The sequence below is a fragment of the Aquila chrysaetos genome, chromosome 6, assembly GCF_900496995.4.
Source record: "Aquila chrysaetos chrysaetos chromosome 6, bAquChr1.4, whole genome shotgun sequence".
In the NCBI taxonomy this organism is placed as follows: domain Eukaryota; kingdom Metazoa; phylum Chordata; class Aves; order Accipitriformes; family Accipitridae; genus Aquila; species Aquila chrysaetos.
This window is the reverse complement of record NC_044009.1, coordinates 24,393,640-24,418,954: the sequence shown is the minus strand read 5'-3', so window position 1 is coordinate 24,418,954 and position 25,315 is coordinate 24,393,640. Positions and strand designations below refer to the sequence as shown.

The following is a 25,315-nucleotide window of genomic DNA, read 5'->3' as shown; positions in this document are numbered from 1 at the left end:
AAAGCTAAAATCAGAGGATTGTTGTTGCCTACAAAACAGGTTTTGGTTTTAAGTTTTCTTTACCTTTGTTGGAATCTGTGCGGTTGCCTACCTTCTATGTTCCAGCTGCTCCTTTTTTCACAGCAAGTATTATAACCAGGAGGTGAAGAAAATTGGATATTCACTTGCATTAATAACTGTCAAGATTTTGTAAAAAGAACACATGGCAATCTGAAAGTTTCTGGAGCACGTTAATATAAATTGTTACTTGATGTTTTCTATCTCGCTATAGTGCAACAGCACAAACAGCTTGAAGGGAATATAAGCCCATCAAACCTCTTGAATCCAACGTGCAGAGACAATTCAAATGTAAGATTTGTGTGGAGTTTGAATGGGTAATCAGCTTTTCGGTTGCACAAGGCCTACAGGTGTTAAAATAGATGAAATATAATTTGTTATTCTAAAGGTCATTGTTGGCAGCTTTTTCTGACAAGAAGACTCAAGAAAAAAGATTAGTTTTGAACTCTAACAAGGTGGGCTACTCTGAAGTTTCAGACATTTTGCCCCTCGTTACACTTAAATGTTTGACCAATTTCAGGCTGTCAGTGTGATGTAATTTATGACAATGCATAATAAGTGCAGATATGTGGATTATGGAAGTAATTAGATGCAAAAAATAATACTTTTTCTAATCTGTAATGGATTAAATAATGTTTTTAGTTAGTGCTCTTAATAAAAAAATGAAAGATTATAGGGTACTAGTGGGGTAATGATTAATCCCATTTGAAAAGTTATACTTTTTATAATTCAGCTATGATTGCCCAAACTCGATAAATTTCCTATGCAACAAGTGTACCATTGTCTTAAAACCCAATTTATATAAAAAGCCTTTAAAAGTGTTCATTAATTTCAGTAAATTCATATTTTTGTCCTCAATACTGTCAATTCATGGTTGTAACAATGTATTTGAGTAATCAGTGATCCTAGGATATCTGAACAATTTCTTTCTTTTTTCATTTATGTGTTATATACACAATGTATCTATACATACATGTATAATATAAATTATATACATAAATGTATATAATACACAAATGTCTGTGAGGTGCTAACAAATTACTTTTTAATGATCTGTTTTCCACCAATATGTAAAAGGCTTTTAAGCTGCTGTTCTTCTGTTGAAGGACAAGTATTTCTGCAGGTAACTCTTATGTCCTGTTTAAAGCTACCAGTCTTTATGTTTTGGTGTAGTACTAAAACACATCAGAGAGCAATACTACCAAAAGCTGTGAATTAAAAATGTCTACTTGCTATTTTTTTGAGTGATGAGGGAAGTTGGCTATATTGTCTGGCAGTTTTCAGCCAATGGTCTAGCACCAGTCTCTAAATAAGGACTCTCCTCCAGCACTGGCGGCTGGGACCATGCTAGAGCCTTCTCCCACTGGGACTGTGGTGTCTGAGGCCCATACAATGAATGGGGAATTAGGTACCTGAGCTGGACAGAAGCAGAAGGTAAAAACCAAAGACAAAAAACTTCTGTCCCTTCCTACTGAAAACTTCCCTCAAAATTTAGGATTCTGGAGGAAGAGGGGGGAAAAAAAATCACCAAAACCAGCCTGTATTTTTCAGCTTTTCTTTCTTTTCCCTGTAGAATTCTACTTTTCCAGGAAAATGGATTTTCTTTTCAATTAAGAGGTCATATGAAAAAAATCTGGCATATTTGGCATGAACTGAGAAAAAGCCCGTACCATGTTTGACTGTAACATGACTTAAATATTTGAGACCTTAAAATATGATGACTATTGTGAGCAGTCAGTCTTTGAAGTGCAGCATTACAGCCAACATATTACAGCCAATTTTATCCATCAGTTTAAAGCTTGTAATTGTTGTGTAGTCTTTGTGTATGTTTCTGTAGGGCTGAATTTAACTTGAGAATAGTCCCAGCAGAGATTACATTGTTAGCATATGTCCTGGTTTCAGCTGGGATAGAGTTAACTGTCTTCCTAGTAGCTGGTACGGTGCTATGTTTTGAGTTCAGTATGAGAAGAATGTTGATAACACTGATGTTTTCAGTTGCTGCTAGTAGTGTTTAGACTAATGTCAAGGATTTTTCAGCTTCTCATGCCCAGCCAGTGAGAAAGCTGGAGGGGCACAAGAAGTTAGCACAGGACACAGCCAGGGCACCTGACCCAAACTGGCCAACAGGGTATTCCATACCATATGACGTCCCATCTAGTATAGGGACTGGGAAGTGGGGACGGGGAATCGCCGCTCGGGGACTAGCTGGGTGTCGGTCGGTGGGTGGTGAGCAATTGCACTGCGCATCATTTGTACATTCCAATCCTTTCATTATTGCTGTTGTCATTTTATTAGTGTTATCATTATCATTATTAGTTTCTTCTTTTCTGTTCTATTAAACTGTTCTTATCTCAACCCGTGGGTTTTGCTTCTTTTTCCCGATTTTCTCCCCCATCCCACTGGGTGGGGGGGGAGTGAGTGAGCGGCTGCGTGGTGCTTAGTTGCTGGCTGGGGTTGAACCACGACAGCATAATTTAAAAAACAGTGGGGCAGTAACTGGATTATTTGAGAATATATTTGATTCTTGTTTTTTTTCAAAATTCTTTTTCAATGGAAATGGGAAAACTAGTCCCAGTTTTCCAGAAAGAAAACTTCAAATATTTATAACATTTTCTTAAATAAAAGCTTAAATATTTAGGGTACTAAAGGGATCCTATGAGATACACAAGCTGTGTAAATTAAATGTGATAATATTACTATGGCAAGTTTAACTCTAGTCAGCTTTTTAAAATTTATTACAGGTGAGATGCAAAGAACTCAGTGTTAGGATTTTTACAACAATGAGTGTGTACTCCTGTGAGTAAGTGCAGTCTTGAGCGTCTCAGCTGTAGGTAACAGGGCTGTAATGCCTCATTTGCCACACCCAGAACTGGAGGCAACCTGTTAAAAGTTATCATTGCCTCAGTGGGCATTTTGCATGCAAAAAGACTTAGAGACAGATACTAAAATCTCTATATATTTTTTCAGGACATATTAATGTGTGAAAAAAGCCTTCTTTTGTCATTTTAAAAATTATAAAAACCTGATGGTGTGAAGAAGCTTCCTTCTCAATTACTATGTTCAGCCATAAATTAGAAGCATTAATTAAAAGCAGTATTTCAGTAATTCTGTCTTCAGTTAGTATTTTGTTTCTGTAAGTTTAAGTGTTTAGTACAATTCTCTTCAGGTATTTTTTTCCATCCTGTCACTAAGGTTATGATAGAAATGTGTATCTTATAATATTATGTATGCATTTGCATTTTTATGTTCACTAATGTGCACTGTTTAGTGTTTTACTCATGCACTCTTCCAGGAATACAGTAGGAGGCAGCACCAGTCCTGCCATTGACCAAGGGCTTGCACTCTTAGCTCAATGTCTCACATATTTCTCAGCAGTATTTCTAGTTCCTTGTCAGCTACTTCTTTCATTCCTCCTAGAACTTTCTAGATCAGTCCTTTTAATATTTTTTTCTTTTTTGATCTAATTTTTCTTCATATCATCTGCTTCTCTTTAGCAAATCTTTATAAAATAAAAAGTGTGTATGTCTGTCTGTTTCTAATATGTTTTATAGGGGAGCACTTATAACTGCAGCCATAGAAATTAGTGTTGCAGTCCCTGACTTTCAAGAACTCAAGTTTTGGATTCCCCTGTAGTAATTAAGTAATATCCCTATGCCTGCTGTGCAATGTATGAGTAGAGTTGTGCTCCATAGAATGGCTATCAGTAAAATCATTGACCACAGAACTTATTTCAACAAGACTACAAAAAACTCAGCATAGGCTAATTTGTTTGAAATTCCACCTTTTTTTTTTTTTTTTTTTTCATGCTGATGTATGAGCTCTTGTGATGTATGTTCTTGCATGGCATCTGGGAGCCTCTGTGAAGAGGCATCTTAAAGAAATTGTAAAAAACAAAACCAAAACAAAAGAACAAACAAAAAAAACCCTCCACCCCCACACCCCCCCAAAACCCCAACCCCAAAAAAACCCAAACGCCAAAACCTGAGAGGACGTGCTGTTTGTATTTTAAAATGCAGACATTGATGTTGTGAATGTTAGCCCTCTTGTCAGACTGGTGGAGTGAAAAGACTTTATCCTGTGCACTCCTGATCCTGGATTTAATTAAGTGTGGATCTCACACCCTTCTGAACAGGGTTTTGAATGTCTGTCAGCTGAGATGTGACCGCAGCCATTGGTTTGGTGGTTTGTTAGGGTCAGCAAGCTCAGGGCAAGGCAAATACACATTTGGGGCAATATGACAATGCTATGAAATTCTGTGTGGCAGGATGAGGATGTTTATTGCCTCCCCCTGTGTAACAGCTACAGGTATCAAATACAAGAGGAGGTTTGAGAAGAGGTGCTTCTCAAAAAAAAATTAAAACGCAGATCTTCTTGTCACAGGATACTGTGCATATTAAACTATTTACAAGAGTTAAGGGATTGGAAGAACAGAAGAGAAATCTACTGAGGGCCATTGAAAACAATTATACTAACTCTGGTTTATGAAATCCTGCTGTCACAGATCACTGGGTGCTGAGAAAACTCCCCGAAAAATTGCTACGTGTGTATCTGCTGTCAAACAACTACTAAGCAGTTGTCTGACTTGATGCATCCTTTCTTAGGTTATATTCTTACTCCTTGCTCACATGTAACCACTGCAATGTGGCAGTGCTGAAGAACTGTTATTTTTCTAATTTAGTAGATTTTTCAGTCTGTTTCTGAGACGGTCCGGTCTTGTCAATAGTGACATCTTTATGCTGAAGTGAATTACTGGGATCTCAGATTCTGTTATAGTCAGGCTGAAATCTTTGCATTTGGAGCTAGTATAAAGCCTATGTATGCTTGACATGATTAATTAAGTTCATCAAACTACCTCCTAAGAGCCTATATAACTGAGTTTAACTTGATTCAATGACAGAGCTAAAGTTGCGCAATATAGTTCAACATGGAAGTGTGGATTAAGGGAACCAGAATAAACTTCTAGTTTGCTTGAGTACCAAAATGTATCTCTGATTCTGCTAGAGTTGTTAATCTAATCTGAAGGTGGTCAAGTCAGCTCTCTATAAGTACAAATAAACTTACTTCACTAGTTTTAGTATTAGAAATAAAATAATAAAAACCCACCACATCCACATTTGGTTGGATTTTTCCTTCATAGTAAGAGTTAGTTTAAATTGGACTGTCATCATTAGACACAAAGTACCAGAACATGTGGAGCATTCAGTGAATTCTTTAAGAGGAGAAGAAACCCAAGTTTCTTTTGTAAATAAAGAAGCTTGCTTTAAATGAAGGAAGCTTTGGCAAATATGGTTACCATTGAATGAGATCATTCTGGCAGACAGATGGCAGCCCTCAGCCTTACACTACAGGTTAATAAAATTCTTACTAATAATTCAAAACTACCTGTTTTCCAAGCAGGTGACAAGAAAATGCATTATTGAATGAACTTGAACAGTTGTTTAAGGGAAATCTTTACTTTGTCAGTTTCTCTTCTAGTGAAGTTCTGTCATAGCAAATTACATTGAGGTATTTTCCATGACACAGTACTCATACATATCTTCTGTAATATTGTCTAGCTGTTCATTTCTTCATATCCTTTTACGTAGCCCTTCTTAAAGTGGTTTCTTCAGGGCTATGGTAAAGGAAAATATGGCAGAAACTGAGCGACATACTGTTCTTAATGTTCTGAAGAACTTTTCAAGCTCCTACTTTCAAAATGCTTGCTGAAGTAGCTGTTAAAATATAGCTTGTTCCATTCTCAGATGGAGGGCTTCAGGACATTGTTGTCTGAATTCCCTTGACCTGACTCAGGGCTTCTTGCACTGAGGGAGGCAGGCTGATCCAGAAAAGAATCTGGAGCATTTTCTGCACCATTCTATATGACTTCAGAACATGCTTTCCTGTCAGTCTTTTTTGGAGCTCTTTTTTGAGGACCTCTTAAAAAATACCTAAAATATCACCTAGGTAATTTCATTGTAATAAATTTGTTGTCGAGTCGTCCTTTTCTCTACCTGAAAGACAAACCAAATGAAAACAAACAACAAGAGCAAGACTGTGCAAGAAGTGATTTTTAAGTAAGTGTACTGTTTACTGTTATAGGATCATTATGGTATTAATAGCAGAAGTAAGCAGGGGCTTTCTTTGGTTCCATAGTTATGGAAAAGTTAACCTATACACCTGCATCATCAGTTGTTTCTTTTAATTGCTTGTAAACACAGATGCTTGATCCACAGTATCATGTTTTGATTTTTAAGCTCCTTCAAAGTAATATCAGAAAAAGTAGTGAAACTTTGCTGTGTTTTAAAAAACAACAATGAATATTTGCAGTATCTTTATTCCTTGGAGACACTCTTGTCAGAGCAGCTTCAAAGACAACAGCCAAGTAAAGACTACTGTAAATACATACTAGAAATTTAATAATGAATTCCCATAAGAACAGTCAATTCAACAAAACTTGTGGGTATAATCAAAACTGGTAATAGAAACAAGGTTATAGGTGGCCATTTCATTAGATGACAGTGTCTTGATGATCTAACAAAATGCTGTAGCAAGGTCTCGATTTGTTTTTCACATCTTTATGTGCTACTAAACTATATCTGTCAAATGGACAAAACATCTGATGGGTGTTAAGTCATTCAACTAAACTAGGTTGCTCAGACACTGGTACTGAGCTTGAATCATTTCAGAATACTTAAAAAAGTATTCCTTGCTAGTAGGTTAGTATAAAGATAATTTAAGAAGCATGCAGGAAAGATAATTCAGCCGTAGTCTGATTTTCCACAGGCTGCATACTAGTTCTTGGAAGCTAACTTGGTTACTTGTGTATGAGATCTCTTTTAGTTATTTCATAGCCTTTACCTACCAAAATAAATTCTTTTCATCAGGTTAGATGCCAGCTGAGGTAAGCTACTTTTCACACTGCAGCTCTCCTGCTAATGGAAACAGCAGCAGTGAAATATGTGCTGGGGAAGTGGATGCGGGTTCTTCAGAAAGCATCTGCTACTTGCTTTAACAGCTGGTCTGTGTCTTCAAAGGCAGCAATTACCAGGAATGGCATATCCCTTTGCTGCTTATTTTACATCTCTCAATGTAACTCAGAAGAGCTGGTGCAGGACAGCTTGATAAAAACAATTACCCAAGACAAACAAGGCAGGGTGGGAGGAACTATAGAAAAGGACACAGCAGACTAAAATTTTTTTTTTTCATGAGTTCGTTCAGCATGTTGCAATTTGATGTGTGCATTGTAAAGCATCATACTAATGTGTCACTAGCCTAAATATGCTTTTGTCTGATGTGATAATGACTTACACAATTGTTTCAATTAAAGCTTGCACTGTTTCTGGTGGTCATAATATTGAAAAACAAATTTGCTGTACTGGGTGCATTTCTGCTCAATCAAAATGTAAATGGATCAACTGAAAGGTGACAAAACACAGTCCAGTGCAGATGAGGCACAAATGTATTTTCTAAAATTCAGGGCTGCCTTTCAGAGGTAAATTTAGGCATTTTGTAAATGATAATGAAGGAAGAAGAATTATTTTGTGACATGGAGACTCCCTACTTTATGCCTGAGTTCTGTATCTCATTCCTCAGGTACTCGTACTTCTACATGACCTCTTAATCGGTGTATTCCAGGCCTTTCTTTTTAATGCCACTTGCGTAAAGGATCCCATCACACTTACTGGTGAAATTACAGTGCTCCTCTGTGTATCTGTCTTTCATGTTGGAAAAAATGTTTGAAAGTTATTTTGGTTAAGTGGTTTTTGGTTTGTTTGGCTTTTTTTTTCCCTTGTCCTTAAATAATTTCTTCTGTCTTTTGTCAGATTTGTCAGCGTTAATAACATATAAAATTTTTGCTAGAGAGAATTTGCAGTAGCAGTTTTATGCTTATTTTTACAGCTGTTGTTATTCCTGGAGCTTTAGCAAAATATAGAACAAACTCCCTTACCCAAATTCTGTCTTTTTCTTTGCGGCAATAGTGGAACATTTTTTTCTGGCTTTTTCAGTCCTAGACTACTTTCTGCAATATCACATTTCAATACTAACCATTTATAAGCACAGTTACAAATGTGTTTGTACATCTGCTGGAAATACAACACAGCAGTGAGTAAACAATCTAGGAGGTTCCTGGAGTGTGTGGAAGATAACTTCTTGACACAGCTGGTGGGTGAGCCAACCAGGGGAGGAGCCTTGCTAGATCTGTTGTTTACGAACAGGGAAGGATTGGTGGGAGGTGTGATGGTCGGAGGCCGTCTTGGGCTTAGCGACCATGAAATGATAGAATTTTCAATTCTTGGTGAGGCAAAGAAGGTGGTCAGCAAAACCACCACTATGGACTTCCGGAGGGCTAACTTTGGCCTCTTCAAGGCACTGGTTGAGAGAGTCCCTTGGGAGACAGTCCTGAAGGGCAAAGGGGTCCAGGAGGGATGGACATTCTTTAAGAAGGAAATCTTAATAGCTCAGGACCAGGCTATTCCCTTGTGCCGCAAGTCGAACTGCCGAGGAAAATGACCGGCCTGGCTGAATGGGGAGCTTTTGCTAGGACTCAAGAAAAAAAGGAGAGTTTATCATCTCTGGAGGAAAGGGCGGGCAACTTGGGAGGAGTTCAGGGATCTTGATAGATCATACAGAGAGAAAATTAGAAAGGCAAAAGCTCAGCTAGAACTAAATCTGGCCACTATCGTAAGGGACAACAAAAAATGTTTTTACAAATATGTTAACAGTAAAAAGAATCCCAAGAAGAATATCTTTCCTTTAATGGATACAGAAGGGAACGTAGCAACCAGTGATGAGGAAAAGGCCGAGGTACTTAATGCCTTCTTTGCCTCAGTCTTTAATAGTGAGTCCAGTCATTCTCAGGGTACTCCACCCCTTGAGCTGGAAGGTAAGGATGAAGAGCATAACATAACCCCTTAATCCAGGAGGAATTAGTTAGGGACCTACTATGCCATCTGGACACTCAGAAATCCATGCGACCTGATGGGATCCATCCAAGAGTACTGAGGGAACTGGTAGAGGTCCTTGCCAAGCCACTCTTTATCATCTATCAGCATTCCTGGTCAACAGGGGAGGTCCCAGGGGACTGGAGGCTTGCCAATGTGACTCCCATTTATAAGAAGGGTCGCAGGGAGGATCTGGGGAACTACAGGCCTGTCAGCCTGACCTCGCTACCGGGGAAGATTATGGAACGGTTTGTCTTGAGAGCACTCACATGGCAAGTCCAGGATAAGAAGGGGATCGGGCCCAGTCAGCATGGGTTTATGAAAGGCAGGTCCTGCTTGACCAACCTGATCTCCTTTTATGACCATGTGACCGCCTAGTGGATGAGGGAGAGGCTGTGGATGTTATTTTCCTTGACTTCAGCAAGGCCTTTGACACTGTCTCTCATGGCATACTCCTTGAGAAGCTGGCGTCTCGTGGCCTGGATAAGTGCACTCTTCACTGGGTAAAAAACTGGCTGGATGGCCGAGCTCAGAGGGTTGTGGTGAATGGGGTGAAATCCGGTTGGCGGCGGGTCACAAGTGGTGTTCCTCAGGGCTCGGTGTTGGGCCCTGTTCTGTTTAATATCTTTATTGATGATTTGGATGAGGGGATTGAGGGCACCCTCAGCAAGTTTGCAGACGACACCAAGATGGGAGGCAGGGTCGATCTGCTTGAGGGTAGGGAGGCTCTACAAAGAGATCTGGACAGGCTGGATCGATGGGCTGAGGCCAATCGTATGAAGTTCAACAAGGCCAAGTGCCAGGTCCTGCGCTTCGGTCACGGCGACCCCGTGCAGCGGTATGGGCTTGGGGAAGAGCGGCTGGAAAGCTGCCCGGCAGAGAAAGACCTGGGTGTGCTGGTTGACAGCCGGCTGAATATGAGCCAGCAGTGTGCCCAGGTGGCCAAGAAGGCCAATGGCATCCTAGCCTGTATCAGAAATAGTGTGGCCAGCAGGAACAGGGAGGTGGTTGTCCCCCTGTACTCGGCACTGGTGAGGCCGCACCTCGAGTACTGTGTTCAGTTTTGGGCCCCTCACTACAGGAAAGGCATTGAGTTGCTGGAGTGTGTTCAGAGGAGGGCAACCAAGTTGGTGAGGGGCCTGGAGCACGAGTCTTATGAGGAGCGGCTGAGGGAACTGGGGCTGTTCAGTCTAGAAAAGAGGAGGCTGAGGGGAGACCTTATCACTCTCTACAACTACTTGAAAGGGGGTTGTAGTGAGGTGGGTGTTGGTCTCTTCTGTCAGGTGGCTGGAGATAGGATGAGAGGAAATGGCCTCAAGTTGAGGCAAGGGAGATTTAGGTTAGATATTAGGAAAAATTTTTTTACTGAGAGGGTTGTCAAACATTGGAATGGGCTGCCCAGGGAAGTGGTTGAGTCACCATCCCTGGAGATATTCAAAAAGCAAGTGGACAGGGTACTTCAGGACATGGTTTAGTGGGCATGGTTAATGGTTAGACTCGATGATCTTGCAGGTCTTTTCCAACCTAAATGATTCTATGATTTTGTTATGAATATAGAGAACAGGACTGAGATTAGCTTTATTATAGAAGCAACTTGTGTGTACTAGCAGAGCCATGTTGGAAAACGCCTGCAAACGTACTGTTCCCCTCCCGTTGCCCCCTCTTCCTCTGAATAAGATTATGGTTGTCTCAGATTAGCAGTATACATTGAGGGATTTCTGGATGATTGGAAGTAAGGTGTTCTTTAGGATGTTTGTTAGTGCAGACAGATACTTGAAATAAGAATAAGTGATATAAGGTACCTGGCAAAAATCAGGTACCTACCAAGGTAGAGGCATACAGTTTAAAGAGAAGCTGACTGATTTTTTTCAATGGAAAGTTCAAAATTCCTGCTGCCCTGTGCGAAATGTTAAGAGAAAAATGCCCTTGCAGTATTTTGGTGGTTATGTGTGACAGGCTTAAGAACATAATAGTGATCGGAAACTAGTGTTAAATACCCTGTTACAGGGTAGGATGAGAACGGGTTTGTGAAAGACAATAGCCTTATAATAGATTTTCTACTCCAACTTCTAGGTGGTAGATACTGTGTTACATTTGGCAAAAGGGTGGTTCACAAATTAAAGGTGCATTTTGTTTACAGCACGGCATTTGGGAAGTATATAATGAATAGCAGGCCTCAATTTTCTTTGGAGAGAATTTGTTCAGTATGGAGAATTTAATTGATGTGCCTTGTATCTAGCAGATCCCACAGGACAGTAGCGTTGGGAAGTCAGCAATGAGAAAAGTGTAGGGTCTGCTGGAAAAGCTGCTGTCTGCTGCATCCTTGCTTTATAATTGTAACATATATATATGGAGTATTCCATCATAAGCATGTCATGTTAGATATCCTATCATGTAGGACACAGTATATACTACCTGAATCAGATATCCCTTTGCAGTTGGAAGTAATGAGAAGCTAAAAAATGGAAGCAGTTGGCAGATGAAGGAAACAGCTGGGGTATAACAGAAGTTCAACCAAAATCCAAGAAAAGAGCACTGAACTCTGGAAAGATCCTGCAAAGGGTGGACTAAGGAAATTTTTAGCAGTTCTTACATCACATGAAATGGGATAAATCTAAGAGACAAATGCTGTAATTAAACTACAGTTAGTTGTGAGTCAGTAGACACAGTGGGAAATCACCTACTGTGAGTCTTAAGAGATGCCAAAAGTACTAGATAGATAGCATTGAAAGCAGTTCTGAGATCAGTTGGGTAAGGTTAGTAGAAGAGGGCAAAAAAGGGGGGGTGAGAGTGTAAGCTTGAAACAGGGAGATAAATGCTGATCCTGGAATTCTAAGCTTGAAACAGGGAGATAAATGCTGATCCTGGAATTCATTTGAGGAAACCAAGTGGTCTCCGTGAATTCAAGCAGAAGTGCCTGTAAAAATCTGAATCTGGTCAAGGCCCTTTCAAGTTGAGCATAGTTCCAGTGTTCAACCATCCTCAGTGATTTTTTTTAAACTTATATCTAATCAGAATTTTCCATTTTCCTACTTGTGTCAGTTCCCTCTAGCCTTGTCTATACCATCCTATTAAGTACTGATGATGGCAGTTCTTATGCTTCATAATAAGTATGAAAAATGCAAAGAAGAAAAGGACATTATCAACACTCTAAAGTTTAATTGCTTTGATACGTAATACTCTTCAGAAGCTTCAAACCTTGCCACATTGAAGAAGTGATTGTTTGCATTGTAGTGAAGCACTTATACTATTTATAAAGCATTTGTTTTCTCTTGCAGAAAATTTATAGCTTACTATGATACAAATAGAGAAAGTTAAAATGATTTTATGCAACTGAATTTACTTTAAAATCTGGACTTTAAAAATATATCTATTAAATATTGCTATCAAAATGAAGGTTAAGACAAATGATGAGACTTCAGTAATTATTCATGGCTATTAGTGTTGGTTTTGCAGGCATAGAGTGGCCATAATGTGGTCTCTCAGTTCCATGAAAAAGGACTTTTAAGAGAACCACTGGTAACTGACTTCTGCAGGATCTTCTCTGGTAAGTGTAGCGCCTGATAAATGCAGCATGAAGAATTGATTTTATGAGCCAGTAGTCCCAGAGTTGAAGTGTTACCAGGATTGCTAATAGCCTAAACTGAGTTTGAGATACCCATTATCTTAAGTTGTTCTTAGTCGTGAATTCCCATCAGAGCTATTTTGCCAGACCAGGCTTCCATAATGATGATGTTTTTTATTCACGGCAACGGTATTTTTGTTTTGATATATGTACCACTGTCAGACCCTTTAATGATTTTTTTTTTTAAATTTTTTTTATTTGGAAGGGTACAGGCTCTTAGAGGCTTGAAAAATGCTGAGTATTCTGGATCCCATTAAGTAAAATGCTTATCTTGCATATATGATGGGGCCAGTTAACATATTTAACTGCTTTGTTCTCCCTGGGCTGCTATGCTGCAAGCTGGATTATAACGGGGTGAGAAGTGAACAGGACACTGAAGTTATCCCAGGATATGTACAGGCTAGCTAATCTTATTTTTAAAAAAGAAATTTGAACTGTAAATTATACAGTAAGGGAAATTTTTATGCTTCAGGAATTTGTCTTGCCAGAGTTAGGAAAAAAAAGAGTGAGAAAAGAATCTGAGAAGAAAAAGTGAAAGGAAGAAAAGGGGTAGTATGGTTGGGGTTTTTTTGTGTGTGTGTTGGGGTTTTTTTAGTGTTTTTTGGTTTGTTTTTTCTTTTAAGAACATTACTGTCGTGGTTTAAGCCCAGCCAGCAGCTAAGCACCACACAGCTGCTTGCTCACTCCTCCCCTCTCCCAGTGGGAGCGGGAGGAGAAGGGGGGGGGGATAAAACTTGTGGGTTGAGGTCAGAACAGTTTAATAACTAAAGTAAAATATAATAATAAAAATAATAACAATACTAATTGTAATTAAAAGGAATATAACAAAAAGAGAGAAATTAGACCCATGAAAAGACAAGTGATGCACAATGCAATTGCTCACCACCTGCTGACCGCTGCCTGAGCAGCGATCTGCCCCTCCCGGCCAACTCCCCCCAGTTTACGTATTGAGCATGATGTTCTATGGTATGGAATATCCCTTTGGCTAGTTCGGGTCAGCTGTCCTGGCCATGCTCCCTCCCAGCTTCTTGTACACCTGCTTGCTGGCAGAGCATGGGGAACTGAAAAATCCTTAATTTAGGACAAGTGCTACTTAGCAACAACTAAAACATCAGTGTGTTATCAAGATTATTCTCCCACTAAATCCAAAACACACCGTACCAGCTACTGGGAAGAAAATTAACTCTATCCCAGCCAAAACTGGGACAGCCTTACTGTTTTTAGAAAAAACTGAGTATTTGCGGTTGTGAAAGTGAATTACAGGTAAAGTATATGCTCTTGTCTTCAGAACAGTTCTGTATGTATTTGTTCAGCCTTATATATACCCTGTTTAACTTTCAGATAAAATATAAAATTTAACTGAAAACAGTAATGAACTAAACATATATTTTTTCAGTACCAGTTACTGGCAGCAGACAAAGTTCTAAAGCCATGGGATTTTTTTTGCATATTTAAAAGGCTGATAATGTAATTGTAAAGCTAAAATGCAGGGGATTAGATTGCAGAATGAAATTCCCCCTTCTGAAACATGCTGACTTCCAGTGCACCAGCAAACCATTTACTGGACACAAGCTGCTTGATTTTGTTAAACTAATATACAATGAAAGAAAAAATGGTTTGAAAATTCTAACAAAAAACCCCAACCCCACCCACAGCAGTAGAGAGAATATTCAGATTTTTCTCATCTTGATTTTTCCTTTCTTTGACAGTGACTTGTTGTCTTCCAATTATGTGGAGATTCACTATGAAGATGGAAAACCAAAGTTTTCTAAGGTATTGTGCTCTTAAAACATGTTAGAATGGTCTCTCTGAGGGAGCAATGCCAATAAAATGTTAAAAAAAGAAAAAAAGTTTTGCAAGACACACAGAAGCCTTTTTCCACACATACAAGGTAACTGATCTCATCTGTAAGGATGCCTCAGTAATGCAAGAAGAATTGTACAAAAAAGGAAAGTTGTCTGTCAGGGTGCGGGGTAGGCAGTGGTAGGTGATAGTAGTGAAGATGGTCCAGATACTGCCAGAACAATTACATCTTGTAAAATGAAGGAGGTGGAAGGGTTGAAGTCACCATCAGTATAGTCCTCGTTAATTATTTACATGACCTTAGCACAACGTGCAAGGGGAAAGCATAATGGTAATGTAAGACATTCAAACAAACAAACAAAAAACTTGCAGTGACTTTTCTTTGCAAGAATTATACAGTTGTGAAACAGAAAATGAAAGACTTGATTCCAGAGGTTAAGGTTTCGGTTATTACAAAACCAGCATATTGCTTGACATCCAATTAATTACATTTGTCAAACTAGCTCCCAAATTGAATGCAGTGCCATAGGCTATTGATCCAAAGACAAAAAGATTAAAGTTCTGCAAGATAGTTCAGCCCTGACTAAGGGAACCAGATCAGTCTTTTGTTTGTTGTAGTAACAAAATGAGGACTGGTAGGTTCCTAGGAAGGTTATAAACTACATTTTCAGGGAGTGGCTTTTTTCATATTTGGCATGAATGCTGGAATACTTGTTGTGAGCTTATTACATGTGAAATACATCTCTATGTAGAGTGGAGGAAAGCAAGCATTCAAGTTGCATTTATGCCTTCAGCAAGTCAGGACTGTTGTTTGTCCAAGTATTAGATGTATAGTTTATTATTTTGCCCTTGTTATAGAGAATCTCAAATAAAACAATATATCACAGATTAGGGCAAAATTAAACAATTACACTGCAATATAATTATTGCAAAATACTGTTTTGTTTTCTTCCACTGAAGAAGAAAAATAGTTTCACGTAACATACTAAGGAAGTTGTTTCATTAAGACTCAATGCTCTGTAGAACAGGCAAAAATGCTAAATGATGCAAGAAAACAATTCCCTCTGGCATTTAGACAAGCTCATGCAATTGTCAGCTGCAGCACTAGCATTGAGCACTGCGGTTGCTGAATCATGAATCTGACTAGAAAATTATATTAAAACTTTAGACTCAGCAAATGGACTACCTTTGCATGCTGCAGTAACTTGATCCAAACTTCCCAGGGGATGTTTTCGGAATTGATTTATTTAGAAACAACAATAATAGAGCTCCTGAAGTCACATTAATCTGTAAAAGGCTTCATTATAAGTTCTGAACATATACACACAATTTGTGTAGGAGATAAATAAGGACTGTATCCTGGTCTTTTGCAGTGTCTTATAATCCTTTTTAGACCTGAGTAAGTAAAAGATTGTTTTGTTTCCTGATGCAGATGTAAAGAAGTGAGATCTTCATGAAAAGTATTGTATTTTGTAAAAAGAGGTAGTCTATTAGAAGAGTGAAAACACTGAAGAGCAAACAGCATTTTCTTCACTCAGATGACTGTCTTCTAAAAAAAATTCTTGAAAAGCTACTTGTGCGAGAATTAGTTGTTAAAAAGCATGGCTTAGGCATTCTTACTAATGGAAAGGTAAATATGTAGTGATTGCTTTCTGTGTAGTACTTTAACTTTATAATACACAGTAGCCTGTTAGGAATTTCATTCAGAATCTGATTAACATTAAATAAGATGCAAAATGGAAATAATGCTGTGCATACTTAAACAAAAAGCATTTACTTTTTTGGTACTACTTTGAGTTATAATAATTGCAGAAGGAATGGGTCCAATATACTTGTTGGAATTCAGATGACATGACACCAGAATTAAGAATATTTTGATGATGAATGGTACATTTTTCAAACAATGTGTGAGACACAACTACACTTAAGGGTTTTTAATAAAACTTTTTGAGAATACTTTTTATCTGTAGTTTAGCTGGTGTTATTGTTGATAGACACTAAAGACCAACTACTTAAATAAGGTAAATTAGTATCATTCAGTTTTCCTCATTTTAGCTTCACTCACATATAGCAGCAGCATTTCTGGTATTTAACAGCTTATAAATTCACTAGTCCATTTTCTTTAGAAAAGTCGAAGTAATGTTTCTTGGTTTCTTTCTGAACATTCATAGCTTGAACAGTCTGTTAATGGTGCTCTTGATGCTTTGTTTCTGTTGATAGAAAATAAATATACTCTTCTTGTTTACTCAGTTGAAACATTCCTATGAAGCTAGTTTATTTTACCCTCAGTCACGATAAGTACTTCTGTAAGCCTCTAACAGTCTAATCAGTTTATTCCTCAACAATTTGTGGAATTTTAGGGATTAGTAATTCTGCTGTCCAGCAATAAGGATAGAATTAATTTCTATCAGAATCAGAATACAGATAAAGGATTTAATAATTTGCCATGTGGCTTCCTATAGTATGTAATCCTAAAAATGTGCTAAAGATTTTAAGTTTTTATACATATTTAGCTGTTTACAATCAAATAATACAAAACTCTTGATAGTGCAGTAGAACTCTACTTTCATTACATGGAGAAATTAAATCATACAAATTGAGTGCCTAGAAGAAAACTAGAACATATAGAGAAAAATCACACATTGTGCAAGTATAGAAAGTAAAAAAATTGGAGATTTAAAAAGATCTTCATGACATTATTTTAACACTAGTAATTCTTGCATGTGAGTAGATGATGCTTTGACAAAACAATTATTTCTGAATTTCTCATCTGAATCATTTATTTATTGTAGTCTGCTGTTAAGACCTCCTCCTAGAAGCTTCCTAGCCTCTGGGATACAGAATCATGCTCCCTCTTTCTGACTTCATAAATCTTTGTGAGTTCCACAAAATGAGACTGCTTCAGCTTGATTCATGTAGGGTGCTCTGACACAAAGTAGCCAGTAACTGTGGAGATAGAGTACACTTTTAGAAGGTGGGGAGATGTGAGTTGACTCTCTTCAAGGTGACCCAGGAAATTGTTCAGCAGTTGGGAAACCTGGGATGAGTGCTGTAGTTATTAGCCAGAGATGGGCATTGGCATGTAATGGTCAGTATTTTGAAAAGAAATCCACTGCAACTCTGTTTTGTGAGGATCCGTCTTGTCACTCTGTCTTAGGTGTGTTCTGAGCATGCTTGAAGTTCTCTGCCCACTTTAAGGAGAGCTTAGATACAAGCTAGTTGCTTCAGGAGAGGAGAGCTCAACTTAGCTCATTCTATGATAAAAGCCAGGCAGATCAAGGGAACCTGCGCTTCTATTCATAGGAAAGCATGTAGCATTCACTAGGGTTTAGTTGACATCTGAGCAAGGCTTTTCTGGATCAGAACTTTAAGATTTTAGAGTATGTATCAGTTGTTCTCTGTGGTATTTTGGTCTCCTGCTTTGTCCTGTTTCCCCCCATATATACACATACCGCAACTTCCCTTACATTCTTGCAGAGAAGCGAAAGACTACACACAGAGCTTCGTTGCACACCCATTTGGTAGCACATTTTGCACTAATTCTATTCAGCCTAATCCCTGCGTCAGCTGACTGTTCAAATCTTGTATTGCAGCATTCAGCAGGATCTTGCTTACATCATATCATTAGGGCCTTTGAGAACTGAGGTTTTGGATCACAGTTTTGGATGTAGTTTGCCTAATTTTGGGGTTTTTTTTTAAGTCTAACATTTAAACACACTTGTAGGTAATTTAGATGTTATTATTTATTAAATAAAAGGCAGGACCTTGTCTAAAACACGATTGCTGACTTCCTTAGAAAAACACAAAAATCTTGCTATTTTTTGAATAAATTGGGGTTTGCATCTATTTGGAATTTTATGCAGTTAAAAACAAGAGTTGACTTTAGTACCCTTTTGACATATGTACAGTAAAAATGCAACTGTACACTTCACTGTTGCTAAACTAGATTAACTTTCTGGCTCATTCATCATTAGTGATATCAGTAACTACAGTCTAATGATGTAACATTTTAATTGATAAATTTTTAGTGAGACAAAATTGGTAGAATCCAGATCTAAGCCAAATACATGCCAGGTGATTGATGAATACTGTATCACTTGTAATTTTAATAGACCTGGAAGGTATCAAGAAACAATTCAATGCTCATGTAACCTGCATTACATAACATTTTTACAGAATCAATGTACAGCAAAGAAATGCACTTAAAAGGTCAAGAATGCTGTGACTTAAACAGAAGAATAACCCATGTTATGGCTTGAAAAGTTATATAAATTAGTCTTTACTGGGCACAATTTTTCTCTTACAAGCAATTAGGGCTTGTCATTGGTTTTTAGCAATTCACTGTTTTCTCTGAAATTTTACCTAATGCAAGGTGTTGAATCTTTTTTTTGCCTTGGTTTTAAGCAACAGACATTAAATCAGGGTGATTTTGTGTCTGTGTGATTGTTTGTTTGTTTGTTTTTAAACATTATTAGGGTGGAGAGCATTGTTACTACCATGGAAATATCAGAGGTATCAAGGATTCCAAAGTTGCTCTTTCAACTTGTAATGGACTTCAGTAAGTACACGTTTCCATTTTTCAAACAAGGCTATTAACTAATTATTACTCTTTAATATTATCTTTAATATGTAAGGGTCTGAAACTCTGCAGGCCCAAAGATTTTTGATGCTTTGAAATGCCAGTACCAGCTACGCCAAACTGCTAGCATTTTTTTTTTAGTATCACTGGGATTAAAGTATTTTGATGCTGTCTCATGAAACCTTTGAATATGGTAAGTGCAAATAAATATTTCACCAGATGACTTATTATGGTAAAGGGTAAACAAGAATTACACAGTTTGCATGCTCAGTATTCATGTATAATTCTGTCAGCCAATAGCAGAATTGATCTTTTTGTTAGATTGTACAAGGAAAAAATGTAAGAAATTAGTCCTTACTAGGATTAGTTACTGTTACGTGCAACTCAGCTGTTGATTATATTCTGTATGCTAATGTATGTCTTGGGACTTCCTCTTTCCAAGGTCAAATCTTTATTCTTTTTGATGCTTTTTCATTACATTGCCATTACATTCAGTGTTAGTTCATTAAAATGCACCTGATCTCTTAAAAATATTATTAGCTTTAGACACATGTGGTAATAATGAACATATATGGAATTTATTTTAATATTGATCAGGTTTTCAGCCCTAAGTTTGGTTTTGTCTCATCAAAAATCATATCCTGGAGTCAAATTAATTACCATGTAATCCTAAATATCACTTCTTTTTCTCCATGTTTTAGTGGCATGTTTGAAGATAGTACTTATATGTACTTGATAGAACCGATGGATCTGACTCACAGTGCAGTAAGTTTATTTGTATCTAATTTATTTGGTTTGGGAAAGAGTGCTCAAGGAATAGCAAATAAAAGTATTAGAATAAATAAATAAATAAGTGACGTCTCTCATGCATTCATATGAAAACCAAAAGTATTTTAAAACACTTGCTTGGAATTTATTTCTGGCAAGAAATGTGTAAGTATGAATTACCTAAGATTTTTCTCTGCTTTTCTTTAATCTTTCTTTTCCTAGTTATTGCTATCATTTAGATGTTGGGAGTAGACTAATAAGACTGTTTCCATAGCAAATGGTTATGGACTGTCAAAAAGCGTTTATGAATTTGCTCTAGTACTTGAACTAAAGGATTTATAAATTTGTAGAAGGGACGTCTGGAAGTCATTTATTCATCCCTCTAAATAGTTGGATCACATTGCTCTTGACCTACCATGTTTCCACACAGAGCTTAATGAAGTAGATATCTAGTGGGTATCTTGCACTTCATATGTGTTAAGTCAGTCGTCGCTGTATAGCTTAAATGATTCTGATCCAGCATATTCAAATGTATGACTATGCTGGATCAGCATGTTAGGACTGCATTTATGCAAATATCTTGCTAACTATTATTATTTTTGTACTTCACGTTAAGTTTCATGTTTTATGTTCCTAAAACTTTAGCTCTTAATTGAACTGACTCAATTTCAGAGATGATAGTAAAACCAGGTAGATTTCTACCTCTTGAATGGTTCAGATTTGAGTGGTTTTCAGTGAAATAATTCTGCAACATTGAGACAGAGAATTCTTAAGGTTTGTATCCCACTTGGTCTGTAGGATATATTCCAGATGCTGTGTCGCAGTTTTCAAGCTTGTTTTGCTCTAGTAATTACCAGTATATGACAAATGAAGTAATGCTGCAGAACTGATACGTTTTAGTGACTGTGAACTTGCAGTCCAAAGAAAGATCTGCAAAATCTTTGACTCCTGACACTTTCAAAGAAACTGGATCAACATTCAGAGGAATTAGTGTCATTTGGATGGTCAATTATTGGGCTGTAAATGAAACTGTAGAGACATGGGAAAATATTCTGTCCAAAAAGATTTCTCAGTCTCCTCAGGAACACTATTACATGTCATGTGTTAAGCTGTGTAATGCATTTTGATGTAGCACATATTCATAAAGGTTGTAAGCCTGAAAACTGACAGGACAGATATAGTAAATTCATGGAGATTATATTTATACAAAGGTATCCATGTAGTAGGCAGAGGAGAATTTGACTAAACTGTTTTCTTGCTTGTGTGGACAAAGGAAGCCCAGATCTCTCAGTGTGATATTTCAGTAAAACTTGGAAGTAGAGCAAAAGTTCTAGTTATAAAAGTGAGATACTCTATGCCAACTGTGTTGAGGATTCAAGTGGAATTCTAAATGATAAGAAGACAGATGAGATGAATATTCTCCTCAAAACTACTGAAGATCAAAATAATACAGCTACAGGGAGCTTTCAGAGACTCATTTTGTGATTGTACTACGTGAGATAAATAGCTTGGACACAGCCTTCAGCATGTAGTTTATTCAGCTTGATTAATCTTAAATATAATAGATACTATATACAACACTCCCCCCCCCCCCCCCCCCCCCCCCGAGAAAAACCAGCAAAAAAATGTGTGGTATTTTCCTGTAGTGTGTTATGTATTTCTTATGGAAGCTACAGAACAGTAGTATCCTACCCTTTGAAAAGAATTGCTTGTTTTGGCAGGTACTGCAGAGGTGTTATGGAAGAAAAGATAGTTGTTTTCTAGAGCAGATACCAAAATGTGATAATTTGGGGCATGACAGACTTCTACAGAAAATATGCATTAAAAGTCTTCTCCTTTTTAAGTGTTGTATACACCAATAAAACAGGGTGAAATAATCCTCTTATGGATAGTATATTGATTAGTTTCTTGCATTTTGCTGCAATTAGAAAGATACATTTTTGTCATAAGTAATAATAGTTGCTTTTCATCTGTGGGAGGAAGATTGCAGCTAGATATTTACGCTCTGATTTGATCTGTTGAAATAAATGGTCTGTGTTCTCTAACAGTAAGGCTTTTAAAGGACTTTTTTCAAGTAATCTCAAAGACATCTGTGATAATTTGTAGGTCAGTAAATGTGTTGAAGCAGAGAAGCTCCATGATTTGCTCAGGATTGCAAATAGATTGCTTCAAATTAGTACTATGCCAAATTGGTACTATGGTTGCTTGCATTTTATGGAAAAATAATAAAAATTATAAATACTGAAAGAAGTGCCTCACTTTTTACTTGACGTTATTAATTAGAAGAAAATGTCACATATTTTTCTTATCAGGAAGGTAAAAGTAGGCCACATATCATCCAAAGAACTTATGGAACACAATCCTCCAAGCAGTTGCAGGACCTTGGTATGTTTTTGCTTATGTTATGAGTTTTTCAATATTGGAAATAATTGTATATATAACTTGAAAAATTTGAATATTAGGTTAACAGTCTATATAAAATTGCTGATTATTTAGAAAAACTTGAAAAACAGATACTGACCTGACTTTTTTCACAATTATTGCAATGGAATTTAGAGTTGTCAAAAAGCAGCTGAAAGATTTCCATGCATGGAGATCTGTATTTAGCTTTCTTCTGCAAATCATTTAATTTAATCAATGATAGTAATTGAGGACACAAGATGGAAGAAAATATATATTCTAAGCCCAGGTTACAATCTCTTTACCTCCCTTAGCATGCTTTAATTCTTACTTTAGATTTCTAAATTACTTGAGTTTTGATATGAGTTATTTTACATTTTGTGTATTTTAAAAAATGAACTTTTCTATAGCAAAGGTTCTTCTAATTTTGGTGATCTTAATCTACTTTTGATTTAGACAGTGTATATAAGTAGTTTAAAATAATGCCATGAAATTCTTAAATTGTAATTTGTACAGAGACTGAATCTAGTTCTGAATGGCCCTTTCTGTCTGAACTACAGTGGCTGAGGAGAAAGAGAAGAAAGAGAGCAGTAAGTAGTGTGACCCCGAGTTCAGACCATTTATGAAAACAAAACCAATCCCACTAATTTCTGGATTTTTTAATGTTGAGAGAACATAGGCTTTAGAAAACAAATATTTTTGGTAGCTTAATGTTGTCTCATAATACAGTTATCGAATGATAAAAAGAGATTATTCTTTAAAAATAGAATATTTGGAGAAAAGTAGACAAGCTTTCTAAAGTGACGGCAATACGATATAGCAATTGAATGGAAGTTTAGTAGTGCAAATGAGAATTTTAAGTTTTGAGTCTGCTTGAGGATAAAGAATAATTTTGAATGAAGTCTTCCTACTTTGTAGGTATCTGACTTTATTTTCATTTGGCTCGTTAAGTAGCATGTTTAAATTAAAAATCCAAATGAGGACACCCAGAACTGGGTTACTGAGAGAACAGAAGTGGACAGTCCTCATGATCTACATATGCATATATGTCAGCTAGGGGAGTAATTGAGTTAAAGAAGATTAATCTGTATTTCTTCACTGGGTTGCACAATCCACAGCATATTTTTTGAGGACGCATCTATTTTTAGTAACTTCCTTCCTCATTAAATCTGCGATGAATCGGACAGTAGACCAAGAGTTTTTAGTGTTTCAGATTTTTTTTCCTTTGTGAAAATAAGAGAGTAGGGAGGCAGTGGTGGCTGCTGTGCTGAGCCAAAAAGAATAGACTCTAAACATTCTTAATGATGTGACTCAGGTTCTCAGCCAGTGTCTGTCATAACTCACTAAGTTACTGGAGCTATGATTATTTACCCTAGCTGAATGTCTCACCCAGTTTTTACAGGTTTACACACCCTATATAATATTTATGGGTAATTCTATTAAATCAAATTGCAATAATGCAATTATTTTTGAAAATCGCTACATCTTCATGATTTCTCAGAGAATTTCTTTAATCCGTCAGGCGTCTCGTGGTATCTTTGAAGAAATGAAATATCTGGAGCTCATGATAGTGAATGACCATAAAATGGTAAGTATATCAATTCAGTGGTAATCTTCCTTTTGATTATAATTTGTAGGTTGATGTACAGCACTGTGCTGCATCAGCTACTTTGGGTCAAATATTTTGTTTATCAGCAGCTGTTAACATTTGTACTGTAAGACACAGTATAGGCCATAGTACCTAATAATGCCTAATGTTACTGAAGATTTTCTACAGCAGTTATATATTCAAAATATGTCTGAAACACTTTGGTATCATATGGATAATTTGATATGCCCATAACCAACAAAGTAAAGCAACAAAATATTTATGTCCAGAATAAACATACTAAACATTCTAAAATTATATCCTATCCTTAAAGTAATAAAGAAAGAGGTCAGAACTTGTTACTTTTAGTTTTACTAACTTAAATTTTAATGCAGGAAAGCATATAGACAAAACTATCTGATTGTTGTTCCTGGCTATGCCATACTCATAAACAGAATTCATAATGAAGTACAAGGTAAGTTGTTTGCTCAATTCAGAAAGTGTTTGTCATTTGATTTAAAAAAAAAAAGGGGGGGGGGGGGGGGGGGAAGCAGCCCACTTTTTTTTCCTTTTTGTCTTGAGGGATCACTGGAAAAAATCAGACCAAGCGACATTTTGTTATTTAAATGTTACTACTTTCACTAATTATACCAAGTAAGGCTATCAAAGTGTCCGTGTGTTACCCTTATGAAAAATCAGGAGGGGGCCTGGAGAGTAATAAGTTTTGTAAACCTAAACAACTATTTTATAGACCTTTTTTGAAAAGCATCACAAATTTAAGTCCAATAGCTACATTTTAACTAAAGCATATCTCTTATGGAAAAATACTCAGTGTAGGTTTAAAAGTTTTCTAGTAACAAAGAATATATTGCAACCAACAGCAAATTACTCAAAAAAACCACCTGATTGTGCCTTGTTCTGAGTCCTGGTCTCACTTAGCTTTCTCAGCTGTTACATTGACTAAGAGGCAAATAAGGATCATCAACTCTTGGTATGACTTTGCTTCTGTGTGAGCAAGACCATTTTTTAAATAAAATTCTGTTGATAAAGCAGTTTCTGCGTATTTTATGTGCAAGTAAAATAAACTTTTAAGTTTCAGTAAGAGCTCCTTGCATCTCTCACTCTACTGCATGTTTTCCCAATGCTTTATGTTATTGTGGGCTCTTTTGTCAACACTGAAGGATGATTTTAAAGAGCCAGAAATAGCAGATACCAGAATGGGATGCAGTATTTTGTACTTGTTCCAGTGCTGAACAGACATATAATACAACCTTCCCTCATCTGTTTTGATAAATCATAGAAATAGTCTGGGCAAAAATTACCTATATTTAATCTGTGTCAATTCAGCAACGGAGGGGGAATTTGAATGGATGGAAAGAGTAGGACAGAAATTTCTTCAACTGTTTTCACTTGTAAAGCCACTTGGTAGGAAACTATTTTAAGAGTGCTCATGTGTTAGTTGTTTAGGGGTAGGGCACAGTAACTGCAGTTGCAGACATTTTGTTGTCTTGTTTGAGGTCTGTGGTTGGTGTTCCTTCTGAAGAGATAATATTTCTGTGTCCGTTTCCTCTGGC

General features: G+C 37.1%; 1 protein-coding gene across 14 annotated transcripts in view; it reads left to right on the top strand.

Moving 5' to 3' along the window:
• ADAM23 (ADAM metallopeptidase domain 23) overlaps window positions 1-25,315 on the top strand; it is an 85,249-nt gene that overhangs the window by 15,367 nt on the left and 44,567 nt on the right. For 13 of the 14 annotated variants that reach the window (XM_041124287.1, XM_030017851.2, XM_030017841.2 and 10 more), the window contains exons 4-9: window positions 14,313-14,376; window positions 18,882-18,964; window positions 19,687-19,750; window positions 22,066-22,138; window positions 22,670-22,743; window positions 23,676-23,741. In XM_041124287.1, coding sequence (XP_040980221.1) covers window positions 14,313-14,376; window positions 18,882-18,964; window positions 19,687-19,750; window positions 22,066-22,138; window positions 22,670-22,743; window positions 23,676-23,741 — 424 coding nt within the window. Of the gene's footprint in view, window positions 1-14,312; window positions 14,377-18,881; window positions 18,965-19,686; window positions 19,751-22,065; window positions 22,139-22,669; window positions 22,747-23,675; window positions 23,742-25,315 lie in introns of all 14 variants that reach the window. The other variant, XM_030017842.2, reaches the window with a different exon arrangement.